This window comes from Bos indicus x Bos taurus, chromosome 9, assembly GCF_003369695.1.
Source record: "Bos indicus x Bos taurus breed Angus x Brahman F1 hybrid chromosome 9, Bos_hybrid_MaternalHap_v2.0, whole genome shotgun sequence".
Lineage (NCBI taxonomy): Eukaryota > Metazoa > Chordata > Mammalia > Artiodactyla > Bovidae > Bos > Bos indicus x Bos taurus.
In genome coordinates, this window is record NC_040084.1 from 70,448,043 (window position 1) to 70,463,762 (window position 15,720).

Genomic DNA, 15,720 nt, shown 5'->3' on the forward strand with positions numbered 1-15,720 from the left:
AATTTCAAGGCCTCTGGTAGGGATGTTATGCTAATGAAAGCATGTGGCTAATTGCCTTCTAGCATGCTGTGACAGAGACGCTTTGAGTATCTGTTTGGAAATGTACAAACACACCCTCCAGAGAGATGTCAGCTGTGGTCAGAGGTAGATTTATAGATTTACCAAGTTGTTAATGAATCTTAATGTTAGGGCCTCCCATTGGATGGGTTCTAAGGCCTCCTGTGTTCTCTGGTTAACTGGAGGAGGAGTGGCCCTAGCTAGCCATGAGCAGGAAGCAGGGAGCAGTGCCCAGCTTGGTAGTCACCCTCTGCAATCTGATGGTGGTAATTGGGACTCCAAATATAACCTCAGGCCTCCGATCACATCTGTGAGAAGGGTTAAGGAGATGTCTCCCTGCTTATGAGCAACTATGACCAGCATTCAGGAATATTTTCTGTTGATCACCTCAGGTACCACCCACTCAGAAGAGGGAGCAGAAAAGACCTAATCAAAGTGGACCATCCGCTGTGGCAGGAGGTCATCAGGGTCCATACCCAGTGACATCAACAGGCTGGAGTTTTCTTATCATTTTCCTGACCACTGCTTGAGAAAGAAATTCTGATGAGGCATTACCAATAATGAATGAAGAAACTGCAAGAAAGCTTTCTGATCACTCAATATCCATTAATCATGAGAGACGAAAGATTGAATTTCCACTCTTTCTAGAGAAAACACTGCAGAAAACTTTCATATGAAGAGATACAGTGTATGCAGCCCAAAAATGGAGGAAGAAAATTGTTACAGAACTGTTAGACATATTATCTTTTTTTTAAGTTTTGTGGTATTGGTGCTATTCCTCTGTTTTAAAAATAGTATTTCTGTGATTCATTTTCTCATTCTAAATACTTTCATAGCTTATTTTTTGTATTCACAATTTGTTCAATTATGAATACACAAGAACAATTTGTGTTCTTGTTCTTAAAGAAGGCCCACCCACCTGGCACTAGTCTATCCAACACAAACTGTTGTCTGGTTCCCATTTGGGCTGTGACTTAGCAAGGACTAACCATGCAGGGACAGATGCAAAAGAAAGAAGTGCTTTTAATTTTGATGCAGTTTAATTAAATCAATTAACCACAGATGTAATAATTTATATTAGGACTCTCACGTTTCTTCCACTGATCTATATGTTCCTTCTTGTGCCAATATCTCATTGTCTTGATTACTACTCATTTATAGTAAGCTTTGAGGGCAATATTTATTCTTGCTGTAAGATCCTGATATGACAAATGTTTTCCAGTGAATGATTCACCCCCCCTAAAAAAAGGAATCAATATCTCTTTACTCTCTTTCATAGAGCTTGAGGAGGTTTTTAGATGAAAAAAAAAAAAAAATACAAATGTCATATTGAAATTATTAAATGGGAGATTTGGGCTCTTCATTTTCCCTTAATACAATGTTCTTTTTAAAAAAGGTTAAAACATACTACTTTACAAATCATAAATAGCTTTGGGGAATTAGGAAAAAGTAGCATTCTTTAGTTAAAAATTACTGGCTAACCTTATCCTAGTTCTCTGAGATACATTACCACCAAGTCCTAGAAAAGCAAATCAGCAAAAAGCCTGACCCGTTAATCTCAGTGACCCTTACACACCTAAGTGTCTCCTCCAACTATGTTTAATTCAAACCAAACTTTGCACAGTACCAAAATAAGACCTGCTTTATCTTAAAAAAAAAGAAAAAGAAGGATTTTTGTCAGTGTGTGATATATTTGGGATTAAAGTTTGTTTCTTACTAGAACTATTTAGGAAAAAAGTTAAGTCAAGAGTACCCCAAGGGCTTCCCTGATGGCTCAGTGGTAAAGAATCTGCCTGCAATGCAGGAGACCCAGGTTCAATCCCCGGGTGGGGAAGATCCCCTGGAGAAGTAAATGGCACTCCAGTATTCTTGCCTGGGAAATCCCATGGACAGGGAAGCCAGGCAGCAGTCCATGGAGTTGTAGTCGGATACAACTTAGCAACTAAAACAACAGAGTACCCCCAAATCAAAGCATATTGTTTGCCATGAGTGATCAAATCCCTCTCTGAAATAACTCTTCCCCTTTGTCTATATTTTTAAAATTACAGAAAAATTATGACATTTATAATGCAACTGATGCTGAATTGTTACCCAACAGGCTAAGTAAGTGCTTAAGATGCCAAAAAAGCAGATGAACCAGAAATTACTAACAAAGTTTAACTGTGATGAACTTACGCAGCATTTCAAAGTAAGGAAATCTAGAAAAAGCCATTTTAATTTCAGTATTTAGGTGAGCTTTATGATCTTTTGAAAAAATAAAAAAAAATGACATCTGGGGTTGCTGTCACAGTCTTTTCTAACAAAGTTTAACTGTGATGAACTTATGCAGCATTTCAAAGTAAGGAAATCTAGAAAAAGCCATTTTAATTTCAGTATTTAGGTGAGCTTTATGATCTTTTGAAAAAATAAAAAAAAAATTACATCTGGGGTTGCTGTCACAGTCTTTTTAGTATCTGGAGCTTCTAAAATTCTCATTCCAGGCCCGGATTAAAAAAAACAAACAAACAAAACTCAAAACACAGAGGGTTAAGGCATCAAAGATGAAAGCTAGTACACTCACAACTATTTATATTGCAAAAGCTTTGCCCTTCTGCAAGAACATGCAGTTTCCCAAACACTAACCTCTCTTTACAAGGTTATGCTTATTAGCTGGGATTTGAAACTCAATAGCAACACTGTTCATCCCTGGTTCAATTCAGATTGTAATTTCTTTTTAAACTACCTGACCCTTATAATCATATGGTGAGTAGGTCTGATCATTCATCTTCCCAAAGGCAAAGTACTTGGTCTGAACACAGAGTCACTTGTGTTTCTGAAGTCTCTCAGCATCATGACTGGGGTAAAAACTGTTGATTGAGGAAAGTTTGAAAGAAACCTTTCATACAACATTTTCATTGTCTTTTTTTTTTCTTTCTTTCTGGAACTAAAATTTCTGATTGGAAAAACAAATGTGTTCCTAGATACAAGGATGAAGTTTTAAGAGATGTTTCTAATGAACTGTGGAAGCTAGGAACCATTTCATTGTCTCCAGTGCCAGAATTTGCTAATTAAGTTTTTGCTTTTTCTTAGAGCCCAGTATTTATTAAGCATTCAGCAAATTCTTACTGAATAAATAAATGAATGATTCTATCCAACTTCATGTCTTTGTCTTGAAGCTATGTCATCCCTCATAGTATTAAGATGTTGCGTTGCTGTCCAACTTCACGTCTGGTGCACCAGAGCCCACATGTTGCCCAGATATTAGTTTGCAGGAGAGGAATCCTGGAGCTGCTTGTGTGGATTGTGTTTCTGCTCATCCCTGAACCAATCGCCAAGGCAAAAGGAATGGGACAGGCTGACCAACTTATCTAAAGTAGTGCCTACCACCTCTGAAGTCAGGTTGGAGTCAATTCCACCCAAAGCATGTGGCTGCTACCCAACAGAGGAAAAAGAATATTCCAAAGGAAAGTCTGAGACCATTCAGAATGGGCAAGAGTTGCATAGATTCTGGGTAGGCAACTAAGGCATACTGACAATGTAATTTCTATTTTCAGTATGACTCAATGAAAAACTGACAAATATATGTGTTAGAAATCATTCTTTCTCTTTTAAGAGTTAAGGAAAACCTGCTTTAGATTGGTTGGGAAAATTTTTTTTAGTTCCATTGGACACTATGGTCTTTTTCCTAGGGAAGGGATGATAAGATAGGGATGCCATGCATTGTATAGAGGACTTTTAGATTTTTTTAACTAGACATTGTTTAGGTGACGGGTCTTGGGGATTTCTTAAACAGTTAACAGTGCTATTTACAAAGAGGTTTTAAACAAAAATTGGTTTTTAAGAAAAATTTCCCTAATTAGAGGTCATAGAAGCATTCTTTAATATTTCCCTTCTTAGTACATCACTCCTTCCTGCATCTCAGACCTTTCTTCATTTTTCCCTACTCTAAATTCATCCTTATTCTTTAAATGAATATTGGTCATAAATTCTTTTTGAAAAAAAAACAAAAAACTGTCTTTATTTTACCCTCGTTCTTGAAAGATAATTTCATTGGGCATTCATGTTAGATTGACAGTTATTTTCACTTTGTACCCGGAAGATGTTACTCTACTGTCTTTTGGCTTCAATTTTTGGCACTGAAAAGTTGGCTGTCAATTTATCATTCCTTTGTATGTGACGTTTATTTATTCTGGCTGCTTTTAAGATCGCTTTGTCTTTGTTGTTCTTAAGTTTCCTTTTAAGGAAACTACATTGGTTTCCTTTTACTTATCCTGTTTGATATACATTTTTTTTTCTTGTATTTATGGAGTCATGTTTTTGGCTAATTCTGGCAATTTCTCAACAATCATCTCTTCCATGGAGTCATGTTTTTGGCTAATTCTGGCAATTTCTCAACAATCGTCTCTTCCATGTTTTTCTATTCTCTACCTTTCAGACTCTGATTAGACACATATTCGATCTTCTCATTCAATCCTTCAGGTCTCATCCCCTGTCATTCATATTTTCTGTCCCCTTGTGTGTCCTTGCTACAGTTATGCCTTACTTTTCAGTTAGCTACTCACGAAAGCTTTTCATGATTAGGTCTTCAGCTATGCAAGTTACCCTTACTCTTGGGCTAAATCTCTAGTTTCTGAAGATGTAAATTTGGTTCCTTTTATCCTGGTCTGATTTCAGTATTTCAGATGTACCATTCAATATTGATATGAAACTTCCAGAAGGCACTAGAAACTGAAACTAGTATCAGTAAATCTTTGTTGAGGCTAAATACTGCATTTCTAAGTTTCCACCAATGCTAAGAGATATTGGAGTTAGTAACTACTGTCTAACGGTACTTACAGTAAACACTTAAAAATTTGTACTTAGGGTTTGCCAAAGTGGGAATTAATGCCCTTTCAAGTTTATTTAAAGACTCAGTTGAGTTCTAGCAGACTCCCTCTAAAACAAGTAAGGGTGTTGTGCATGTAACGACTGCACAGGAAATCTGGTTTTGCCTTCTACCACTTACATTTTAAGCAGGAATGCCATCACTACACAAAACCTACAGGAATCCCACTCCGAGTAATTAAGTGACCAACCTCTTAAAAATCTGCCAGAAGCAACAGGGTCTATAAAAATCTATTTAGTGTGTCAGTTATTTAGCTCTATTTCTGCATTTAAAATTATGTTCAGAGAAAAGTAAAATTTCATAATTTTGTTGTTCAGTTGCCGAGTCATGTCCAATTTCATGATTTTACTGTTAACCAAAGGATTGCCAAGACAAAGGATTAAAACTGACAAATTGAAACTGTGTTTAATTTAGAAGAAAATGGGTTAAACATGAGCCACTGAGGCTGTTCTTTATTCCCATCCCCCTCCCACCCTCCCCCACCCAAAATATTAAGGGATAGGGCAGGGTTAAATTAAAAATATTTTAAGGGACATTTTACAAGAAGCACACATAATGCATTGGCTTTGAGTGTATTCTGAAGAAATATAGATTCCAAAATCCTTTTCATTTTCCTTCCTTTCCAATATTGGGAGCAATAATTTTGCAGAACTCCTATAACTGTCAGTCCTGACTATCAGGATGCACTAGCTTTAAATTCAGATGCTGCCATCAAAAGATGGAAGTTTCTTTACTAGAGACAATACATACAGATGAATTTTCAAACTAGAAGTTACTCTACCCTTTTCTAGTAGTCTGTTAACTAAGAAAAATGAATGAAATTCAGTTACTTGGTAGTGAAGGAACATGAACCACAGGAAGCCAGTCCTCAAGAATGAGTGGTCCCCAAGTATAGGTGGCCCAAAGAATGACAAATCCATTCTCATTCCCTTACCTCTTCCCTCTCCCACCCACCATTTCCCCCCTAACATCAAGTGCTAAATGTAAGCTCCTTAAAGGCAGGAGCCACATTCTTTTGGTTCACTCTAATAGCCTCTGTGCTCAGGCAAGTAGCAGCCTGACACAACATAAATGCCAAATTAAGTACTCAAATATTTATTGAGCAACAAGACAGCAAGGGAGGGAGGAAACTGCTCAGGCCTCTGGCTCCCAGACCTCTTCAGTAACACCAGAAGATTTGAGCAGCTTGTTATTTCTCAGCAGTGAAGATAAAACCATTTTCTCCACCTTTTTTTAGGAATCCGTGTTTTCAAAAGTACTATCACATGAGAAATACAGAAATTGCCTGGATATAAACCTGCAGGTTCATCCTGCTTCATTTCAGCTGGATTTAACAAAGTCAATAGGCTCAGTGAAGCAGCATGCCTCTCACTATGACAAGACATGTAGAAAACTTGTTTTCCCTTCATGCTGAATTAAGCTGTTTCAACCTCTATACCTGGGTTCAGTTAGAATCATCACATGATGACATAAGCCTAAAGGGTTTCAGTGTGGTGAATTAGAAACATCAGAAGGGAAGGTGTGTCTGCGGCTCCGCCCCAGGCGGGTCTCAGGAGCTCATCCCTGAGACCCTGTGAATCTGAAGCCTTCCGGAGACTCCTGCCACCGCAGCCTGCACCACTGACACCAGTTGAGTCTCAAGGAGCTGTCAGCGGCTGTCTTGGCTGTTGATAGCGCCAGAGCAGGTGACCTGTGAGAAACCTCGAAGATGCTGTGACGCCCATGTCCGCAGCCTGCACACACTTCTGTCTGGATGGTGTCTGAGGGAGGGTGTCTGAGGGCGGGTGAACTTGCCCTTCTCTGCCTCCTCAGTTGCCTGGAAATGCCTCTCATTGGACCACTCTTAGAACTAGAAAACAAAGGGGGATCTGGTTCTAGAAAAATGTACCTTCTGGCTTCCCTGCACTGCAAAGGACACTACACAGAGGAGACAGTGACACTGCGGTGAAGTGGTGAAACGCTGACAGATGGAAAGAGTCAACTATGTCAAGGAGAAAGCCTTGGATTTTCCTTCTCGTCTATTAGAGTTGGCAGGAAAAAAAATAAGCAGTTCTGTTTCTCTATTGGTAAACAAGTCCATTTTCCTAGCCAGGACAAAGTGCAGAACAAGCAGCCTTCAAAATAAAAAAGTCTTTTTTCATTGTAAATCTGTCTAAATCAGTACTCAAAACAAATTTTTTTGTGTGTATTTTACTTTTTTAAATTTTAATTTTTTAATTGAAGCTTTACAGAATTGGACGTGAGTCTCAGTGAACTCTGGGAGTTGGTGATGGACACGGAGGCCTGGCGTGCTGCGATTCATGGGGTCACAAAGAGTCGGACACGACTGAGCGATCTGATCTGATCTGATCTTACAGAATTGTGCTGGTTTCCGCCAACATCCAACATGAATCAGCCATAGATATACACAGAATCCCCTCCCTCTTGAATTTACTATTTTTTATTTATTTATTTTGAATTTACTATTTTTTAACAAAAGCAGTGATGACACCGAAGAAGATCCCATTTCAGCCTCTTCAAGGTACAGTGCTCTCAGTGAACAACACAAACACAACTGCTGGGCATCCAGTGTGCTCAGGGGGCTCAAAGCACACTAAAAGGAATGGTGTGTCATTTGATAAGGAAACTTCTTTAGCTTGAGACTCGGTTCAACTCAAACAGATTCAGATATGATGACAGTCATGAAAGTAAGCATGGCCTTTCAAAGAGATTCTAAAATTCACCTAAAAGGAAACTTTGTTAAGAATTTTAAATATTTGAATACTGTACCATTTTTCATTTTATTTTTTTCTCTCTTTGTATTCCAAATATTTTGTGTAAAATTTTCTCTTAAGTTAATAAATTTCTTAAAAAGAGTACAAACCACTCAGGCTCCTGCTTTCAATGATCTGTGTCCCAGTCAAAATAATTTATAAAATATATTTTAAATTAAGGTGCTTAAACTCATGTCTCCCAAAGTAAGTGCTTTTGCTGTTATTGGGAACTCAGCAAGAAATAAACAGAAGTAGATGCATTTGCCTGTATGAGAATAAACACTTTATCCAGTATAATCACAGCAGAAAATTGAGCTGATCTGTGGCAGCCATAAATAGTCCTAAGAGATTGGCTTATTACACTTCTCTGTGCACTTACAGAGAAGGATCACATTCCAGCAGGCCTGATGGGCTTGCACTGCCTTCAGAATAGGCAGAATTTGTACGAATTCTCCTGCCTCCATAACCCAACCTGTTCAATAAAGCAATCTCATGTAGGTGAACATAGTCTTGACGTTTCTGATCATTCACTCACAAAACAGTTTTCTACAGGTTCTTCTTGTGTTTTGGTAACAAGCAAAACAGCTTCTACCTGTTAGCAGCAAAAGAGGGACAAAATAAAAACTCTGAGTGAGTTGGTACTCCAGCAAGATGCAAAATGGTAGCCATGTGGTTACACTTCTGTTGAGATTTCAGGTAGTACAGTGGAAAAAGTGTGAGGTAAGTATCAAGTCCCGCAGAAGCAGAATTCTCTTGAAATAAAACTCTCCAGGCACTTTTAAAATCATCTTTATTTTGCTTGCAAAGATACAATTTACTTAGTTACTTAATATTTTATTTGTTCCCATCTGAAGTCTCATAGCTTGCCATGTAAAACATTGCCTTCACTATCAAATCGCTATGTAAGAACATTATAAAATACTAACTATAAAGATGATCTGCTTTATAGTATTCAGATTAGTGCATTAAAACAACATTGATTTAAAAAGGCAAGTGAATTAACTGGCAAACATCCAATTCATTTGCTAATGCAGGATGGTACAAAATGATATGCAAAGGAAACCCAGAATTTTAAATGTTAGGTATCCAAAAACAATAACTGTGGGAAAGTTACTTCCCCAAAGTAATCTTGACCCAAGGACACAAATGTAATCATTATTCTATAGGACAAAAGGGAAGGTAATTAATTTTCCATCATAACAGCTGTGGAGATACACAGCAGAATAAGTTTGGGGTCTTTAGAATTCTAACACAATAGGTACCGATTTGTCATACTCTTCCTCCAGATCACATTAAACATTTATACTGACAACACAGTTCCTTGTAAAGGAATGTCAGCCTCAGCAGAATCTATGTAAAAACAACCTATCCTTAGCATTTTACCAGGCAATCTACAACAAATGCTTACTATCTACACATCAGGAGTGAAAGATATACTAGGAAGTTATTCACTGACTTCACTGAGAATCAACAAGGGTCTTGAGAGAAAAACAAAGATAAAAGTTAAATAGACAACTTATGTTGCTGTGAACCACGAAAACAACAAAATACCAAACACAAACATATATGTTACTTTTTAAAGTTACTGACAATGTTTCCTCTGCTGGCACAAATCAAAATTATATTGAAGATCTGTAATTAACACAAACATGGGTGCATGTTACATTGTGATGGGAAGATGCACACAGAAAACGTGGGAAGATGCACACACACACCTTTAGATTTACTAATTTCCAAAAGCTAAGTCAATAGGATAAATAAATTATAAATGAAAGGCAGATACAATGTGGGCAGAACAGTTATTAGATTGAAAAGCATGAATGTTATGCCAGCAGTGATATATAGGAAAACTTTCAGCATTAGAAAATATAAGATTTAATCCAAAGAAAACTTTCTTCCAAATAAAAATAACAGAGTACGGGAACCATCCTTTAGGCAACTGCTTTAAAATAATATAATAAAAAAAACCCACCATGATTAAAGGAATCTTCCTACATAATTTACATAATATAGTGCAGTAGTGTGCTCCTTTGTCATCTTAGCCTTTCACTCCCCATATGATGAGACCGATAATTACAACTCCAATAACAAGGATAAAAATGATGATGCAGAGGGTTTTTCTGGATTTGCGCTGCAGATGCAAAAACAAAAAACATGTTTACAGATGTAAGGAGCATCTCGATGGCAAGTGAAAATCATTTGGTTCTTTTCTAGAGTAAACTCAATGGTAATTTCTCGCCTCAAATTTGGGGCTATATTTTTTTTCTTTTCAACACATATAGTACTATGCTTTCACAATATATTCTTGAATTAATGGTATTAATTCAGGGGGTAATTATTCAACTTTTGTTGGTGCTTTTTCTAGATGTGAGGTTGGGAAAGATACAGAGAAATAAAAATTAAGAGACAGAGTTTACCTATATGTGAAAACACAAAACAGCTTAAAGACATCAATTTTTAAACTTTTATCAAAAAACTGCTCTTCAAAATGAGTTCTCTGACCATATCAGCAAATATTTGACAATGTTTCCTAAAATTTACTTGTTTCCCAAATCATTCTCATCCCTAAATATGAATGGAAACAGCATTCAGAATTTCAACATGCAAATAAATTTTTAAAAAGAGCTAAAAATAATTAAAAAACACTCATTTAAATTATAAAGGTTGAGCTTTGCTCCATTCTTCATTCCTGGCCCAGCTGTAGATTTCTATATTTCTTTAATGGCTTGTCCATCTCACAACAACATCCAGGAATCTTTTTTCTTACAAAGTAGAAAAGTCTGTAAATTTGCCTTGGGTCAACCAGAAGTAACGTAAAATTTACCAAAAAGATATGTTTCTGACTCAATTTTTCTTAAAAACTATTATTACTGTTTAGTATTCCATGTGGCCATCTAATTTTTCAACAAAATACTACTCTTCATATATTAAACACAGTTCGTTTCAATTTCATCATGCCCGTGTATTTCCCCCAGACTCTACCTGGTTACTGCAGACCCATGTGTAATGTGCCTTCATCAACAATGACAACTGTTCCACTGGAGAATTTTTTATTTTCCCTGGGGCACCATCTCCAGGGGTGGCAAGACTCTGGGGTGCTATGGTGATGAGAACATTTTCCACCTTGTTTTATGTTCTTAATCCATCACCACACTGTATATTGCAGAGGCATCATTTAATATCAAGGCTGCCAAGTGGGACTACTGGGAAACTGCTCTCTTCCCAGCCCCTGTGCTGCATGGCTCTTTTCTCATCCCTCCAGGTCCTGTGAGAGCTCCTTGGACAGTAAGGAGATCAAACCAGTGAATCCTAAGGGGAATCAACCCTGAATATTCACTGGGACTGATGCTGAAGCTCCAATACTTTGGACACCTGATGCAAAGAGCCAACTTACTGCAAAAGACCCTGATGGTGGCAAAACTTGAAGGCAGGAGAAAGGGGTGACAGAGGATGAGATGGTTGGATGGCATCATTGATTCAAGCAAACTCTAGGAGATGGTGAAAGAGGGAAGCTTGGTGTGCTGCAGTCCATGGGATCGCAAAGAGTTGGATACAACTGAGCGACTGAACAAGAGTAACAAGCAGGTTCTGTGGGATTAACGGGTGGGGGGCGCAGTTCTAGCTCTGAAGGTTTAGCTTGGGAAGATGTGTTCCTTTTTCCCCAGAGCAGCTGTAGGTTTTCCTTCCACAAGGAAGAGGAAAAGTAAAATTTGGGGATATATCTACATCTCCCTAAAATTCAAAAGCAAAATGAAATGACATGGATCCTAGTCACTCTATCTGAGCAGATTTAACAGCTGGCGGTTACAGATTACTCTAGGGGTATGTGTGTGTGTTCAACTATTTATGAATGATACGATATCTTCAGTCTACCATGCGGTGACATTAACTCTGCTGAGCTGCATGTACAGTGGAAGTAAGAAATAGATTTAAGGGACTAGATCTGATACATCGAGTGCCTGATGAACTATGGACAGAGATTCGTAACATTGTACAGGAGACAGGGGTCAAGACCATCCCCATGGAAAAGAAATGCAAAAAAGCAAAATGGCTGTCTGGGGAGGCCTTACAAATAGCTGTGAAAAGAAGAGAAGTGAAAAGCAAAGGAGAAAAGGAAAGATATCAACATCTGAATACAGAGTTCCAAAGAATAGCAAGAAGAGATTAGAAAGCCTTCCTCAGCGATCAATGCAAAGAGATAGAGGAAAACAACAGAATGGGAAAGACTAGAGATCTCTTCAAGAAAACTAGAGATACCAAGGGAACATGTCATGCAAAGATGGACTTGATAAAGGGCAGAAATGGTATGGACCTAACAGAAGCAGAAGATATTAAGAAGAGGTGGCAAGAATACACAGAAGAACTGTACAAAAAAGATCTTCATGGCCAAGATAATCATGACAGTGTGATCACTCACCTAGAGCCAGACATCCTGGAATGTGAAGTTATATGGGCCTTAGAAAGAAAGCATCACTACAAACAAAGCTAGTGGAGGTGATGGAATTCCAGTTGAGCTATTGCAAATCCTGAAAGATGATGCTGTGAAAGTGCTGCACTCAATATGCCAGCAAGTTTGGAAAACTCAGCAGTAGCCACAGGACTGGAAAAGGTCAGTTTTCATTCCAATCCCAAAGAAAGGCAATGCCAAAGAATGCTCAAACTACTGCACAATTGCACTCATCTCACACACTAGTAAAGTAATGCTCAAAATTCTCCAAGCCAGGCTTCAGCAATACGTGAACCATGAACTTCCTGATGTTCAAGCTGGTTTTAGAAAAGGCAGAGGAACCAGAGATCAAATTGCCAACATCCGCTGGATCATGGAAAAAGCAAGAGAGTTCCAGAAAAACATCTATTTCTGCTTTATTTTCTATGCCAAAGCCTTTGACTGTGTGGATCACAATAAACGGTGGAAAATTCTTCAAGAGATGGGAATACCAGACCACCTAACCTGCCTCTTGAGAAACCTATATGCAGGTCAGGAAGCAACAGTTAGAACTGGACATGGAACAACAGAGTGGTTCCAACTAGGAAAAGGAGTAGGTCAAGGCTGTATCTTGTCACCCTGCTTATTTAACTTCTATGCAGAGTACATCATGAGAAACGCTGGGCTGGAAGAAGCACAAGCTGGAATTAAGATTGCCGGGAGAAATATCAATAACCTCAGATATGCAGATGACACCACCCTTATGGCAGAAAGTGAAGAGGAACTCAAAAGCCTCTTGATGAAAATGAAAGAGGAGAGTGAAAAAGTTGGCTTAAAGCTCAATATTCAGAAAATGAAGATCATGGCATCTGGTCCCATCACTTCATGGGAAACAGATGGGGAAACAGTGGAAACAGTGTCAGACTTTATTTTGGGGGGCTCCAAAATCACTGCAGATGGTGATTGCAGCCATGAAATTAAAAGAAACTTATTCCTTGGAAGGAAAGTTATGACCAACCTAGATAGCATATTCAAAAGCAGAGACATTACTTTGCCAACAAAGGTCCATCTAGTCAAGGCTATGGTTTTTCCAGTGGTCATGTATGGATGTGAGATTTGGACTGTGAAGAAAGTTAAGCGCCAAAGAATTGATGCTTTTGAACTGTGGTGTTGGAGAAGACTCTTGAGAGTCCCTTGGACTGTAAGGACATCCAACCAGTCCATTCTGAAGGAGATCAGTCCTGGGTGTCCTTTGGAAGGAATGATGCTGAAGTTGAAACTCCAGTACTTTGGCCACCTCATGCGAAGAGTTGACTCACTGGAAAAGACTCTGATTCTGGGAGGGATTGGGGGCAGGAGGAGAACGGGATGACAGAGGATGAGATGGCTGGATGGCATCACCGACTCGATGGACGTGAGTTTGAGTGAACTCCGGGAGCTGGTGATGGACAGGGATGCTTGGCGTGCTGCGATTCATGGGGTCACAAGGAGTAAGACACGACTGAGCGACTGAACTGAACTGACCAGAACAGAGCTGCATGTCTGAATCTCATGCATGAAGACAGTAAACATGAGTTACTCTGCTGGTGAGCAGAACTGGCTGTATAACTCAGCATCCTCTATCCAGCTTCATTGTTCCTGACATGCTATTGAATGTGTACTGATTCGTCCAGTGAGAAAACTGCACTAAAACTAAAGGGAACTTCTGAGATCAGTGAGAAAAGTGAAAAGTGATTAAAAAGGCCTAGGATGGTGACACAATATCTTATAGGATATTTTAGAAATTTTATAGGAAATTTTATAGGAAAGTGTAGAAATTTTATAGAAATTTTATAGGAAAGTGACAATTTCTGAGAAAATAATTATGAACAACTACATCAATGAATAACGAACCTTTAAAAGGGAAATAAAACACTAGGGTGGTATTTAGGGGTTCCCAAAGAGAACTTATCTCTGTTAAACATCAAAGATTTACATACTAAATGATATAGTTCACGGTTCTAATATTTGTAGTCTTCTGTATATATTTATATTTGACTCATATGTATGGATTTCCTATACTAACTTGATTCACTTTAGGGATCACTTCATTCCTGATGAAGGGTCTGCTGAATGCTGACCAAATACCCACCAGTCAAGGACACTCCAAGCTAATAAAATTTCCACAGAACCTGAGACATCTTTCTGGGACAAGGATCTTAGCCTCTTTAATCCAAAGTATCACATACCAAAAAGAAAGGCAGAAAGGAACTGCAAGAAATGGAGGGAAATCGCTATCAAACAGGTTTCTGTTTTGAAATGTGAAAATGACATTGGAGACCAGAAGCTGCCAGAAAAGACTGGAGTTGTCTACCGCTCCTCTCAAGACTCTAAATGCTAAACTGCTCATTCCTGTGGGCACAACACTTGTTCAACCCTGAGAACAGACAGGCTAAACCCCGTTTTAATGGACTGGCATATTTCTGGCCTGTCTTCCATGGGATTTTAAATTAACGTCTCCAGCCACATGATTACACACACACACACACACACACACACACACACTTAAGAGTCTACGTTATAGGACAGCTTAGCACAGTTGATATTACCTGATAGTCTGCCGCCCTTGACAGCTGCTGGTTTGCTTGCTGGACGTGCACCTCAGCATTTTCCACGTTGGCTTCTATGCTATCTTTAAAATAAAACACACACACAAAAATGTTAAACAGGTGCTGATGTGCTAGTAATACAGCTGCACTAATCACCTAATTTTATTCATGGTTAAGATTAAATACATTCACTATTCAAAGGTTTACATGTGTACAGCTGAATTTTCTTTTAGCAATTATATTTCTCAGGTGCCTCAAACAATACAGAAACAATGTGAAGAAAATGAACTTGATTATCTTCATTACAGCGTACTCCAGTTCTACCTGGTAAATCCCAAAAGTACTGTCACTGAGTTTGCATTCTGTGGTGGCCAACTCAGTACCAAGCAAAGCATTCTGAACTTTGGTTCAGGGGATACAGGGAGACCTGAAAACCGTCATCTGCTCAGTGGCCAGCATCAACCTCCTTCTGTGCCGGAAACCCAGGCTCCCTGAGAGTCCCCACAGGCTTCTCAAGGGGTGACAGGTTCCCTTCCTCTCCTCCTCCACTGAGGGTAGAACGTCCTACATCTGTAGGACGGATGACTGCTGTCTCCTCCTCCTCCCTGCCGACTTTCAGAGCTCACGCCTACCTCTCTCACTCCGCAGTGCAGCAGGCATCCTGAGATGTCTTACTTCTTTTTCCTTGAATGTTTTACTCCCTGCTCCACTGATGTTCTCTTCAATGCTTCTACTATTATCCATATTGGTGATCCCAATGTCCAACTGCTGACCCTCAAATACCCAGGCCTCTCAATTCTTTGAACACAGATTTTTTTCATCAACTTTGCCTGTGATGCTTTCTGAGCCATCTATTTCCATGGTCATGTTCCAAACCTGTCATTACCAGCAACTGCAGCTTCTCTATAATCTCCGTTCCAGGTCTCACTCTCTGATGACCACCTGCTACCTTGAGAGTTCTCTCCTTCTGAGACCCCAGCTTTAGTGATCCTACCCCTTTGTCATGGCCCCTTAAATACTTCATGTCCTCAC

General features: G+C 38.9%; 1 protein-coding gene across 2 annotated transcripts in view; it reads right to left on the reverse strand.

Moving 5' to 3' along the window:
• Positions 1–8,447: 8,447 nt before the first annotated feature.
• STX7 (syntaxin 7) overlaps positions 8,448–15,720 on the reverse strand; it is a 56,729-nt gene continuing 49,456 nt past the window's right edge. For both annotated transcript variants that reach the window (XM_027551573.1, XM_027551575.1), the window contains exons 9-10: positions 14,689–14,771; positions 8,448–9,805 (exon numbers count right to left, since the gene is read on the reverse strand). In XM_027551573.1, the coding sequence (XP_027407374.1) occupies positions 9,713–9,805; positions 14,689–14,771 (176 nt within the window). In that variant the 3' untranslated portion in view covers positions 8,448–9,712. The remainder of the gene's footprint in view (positions 9,806–14,688; positions 14,772–15,720) is intronic.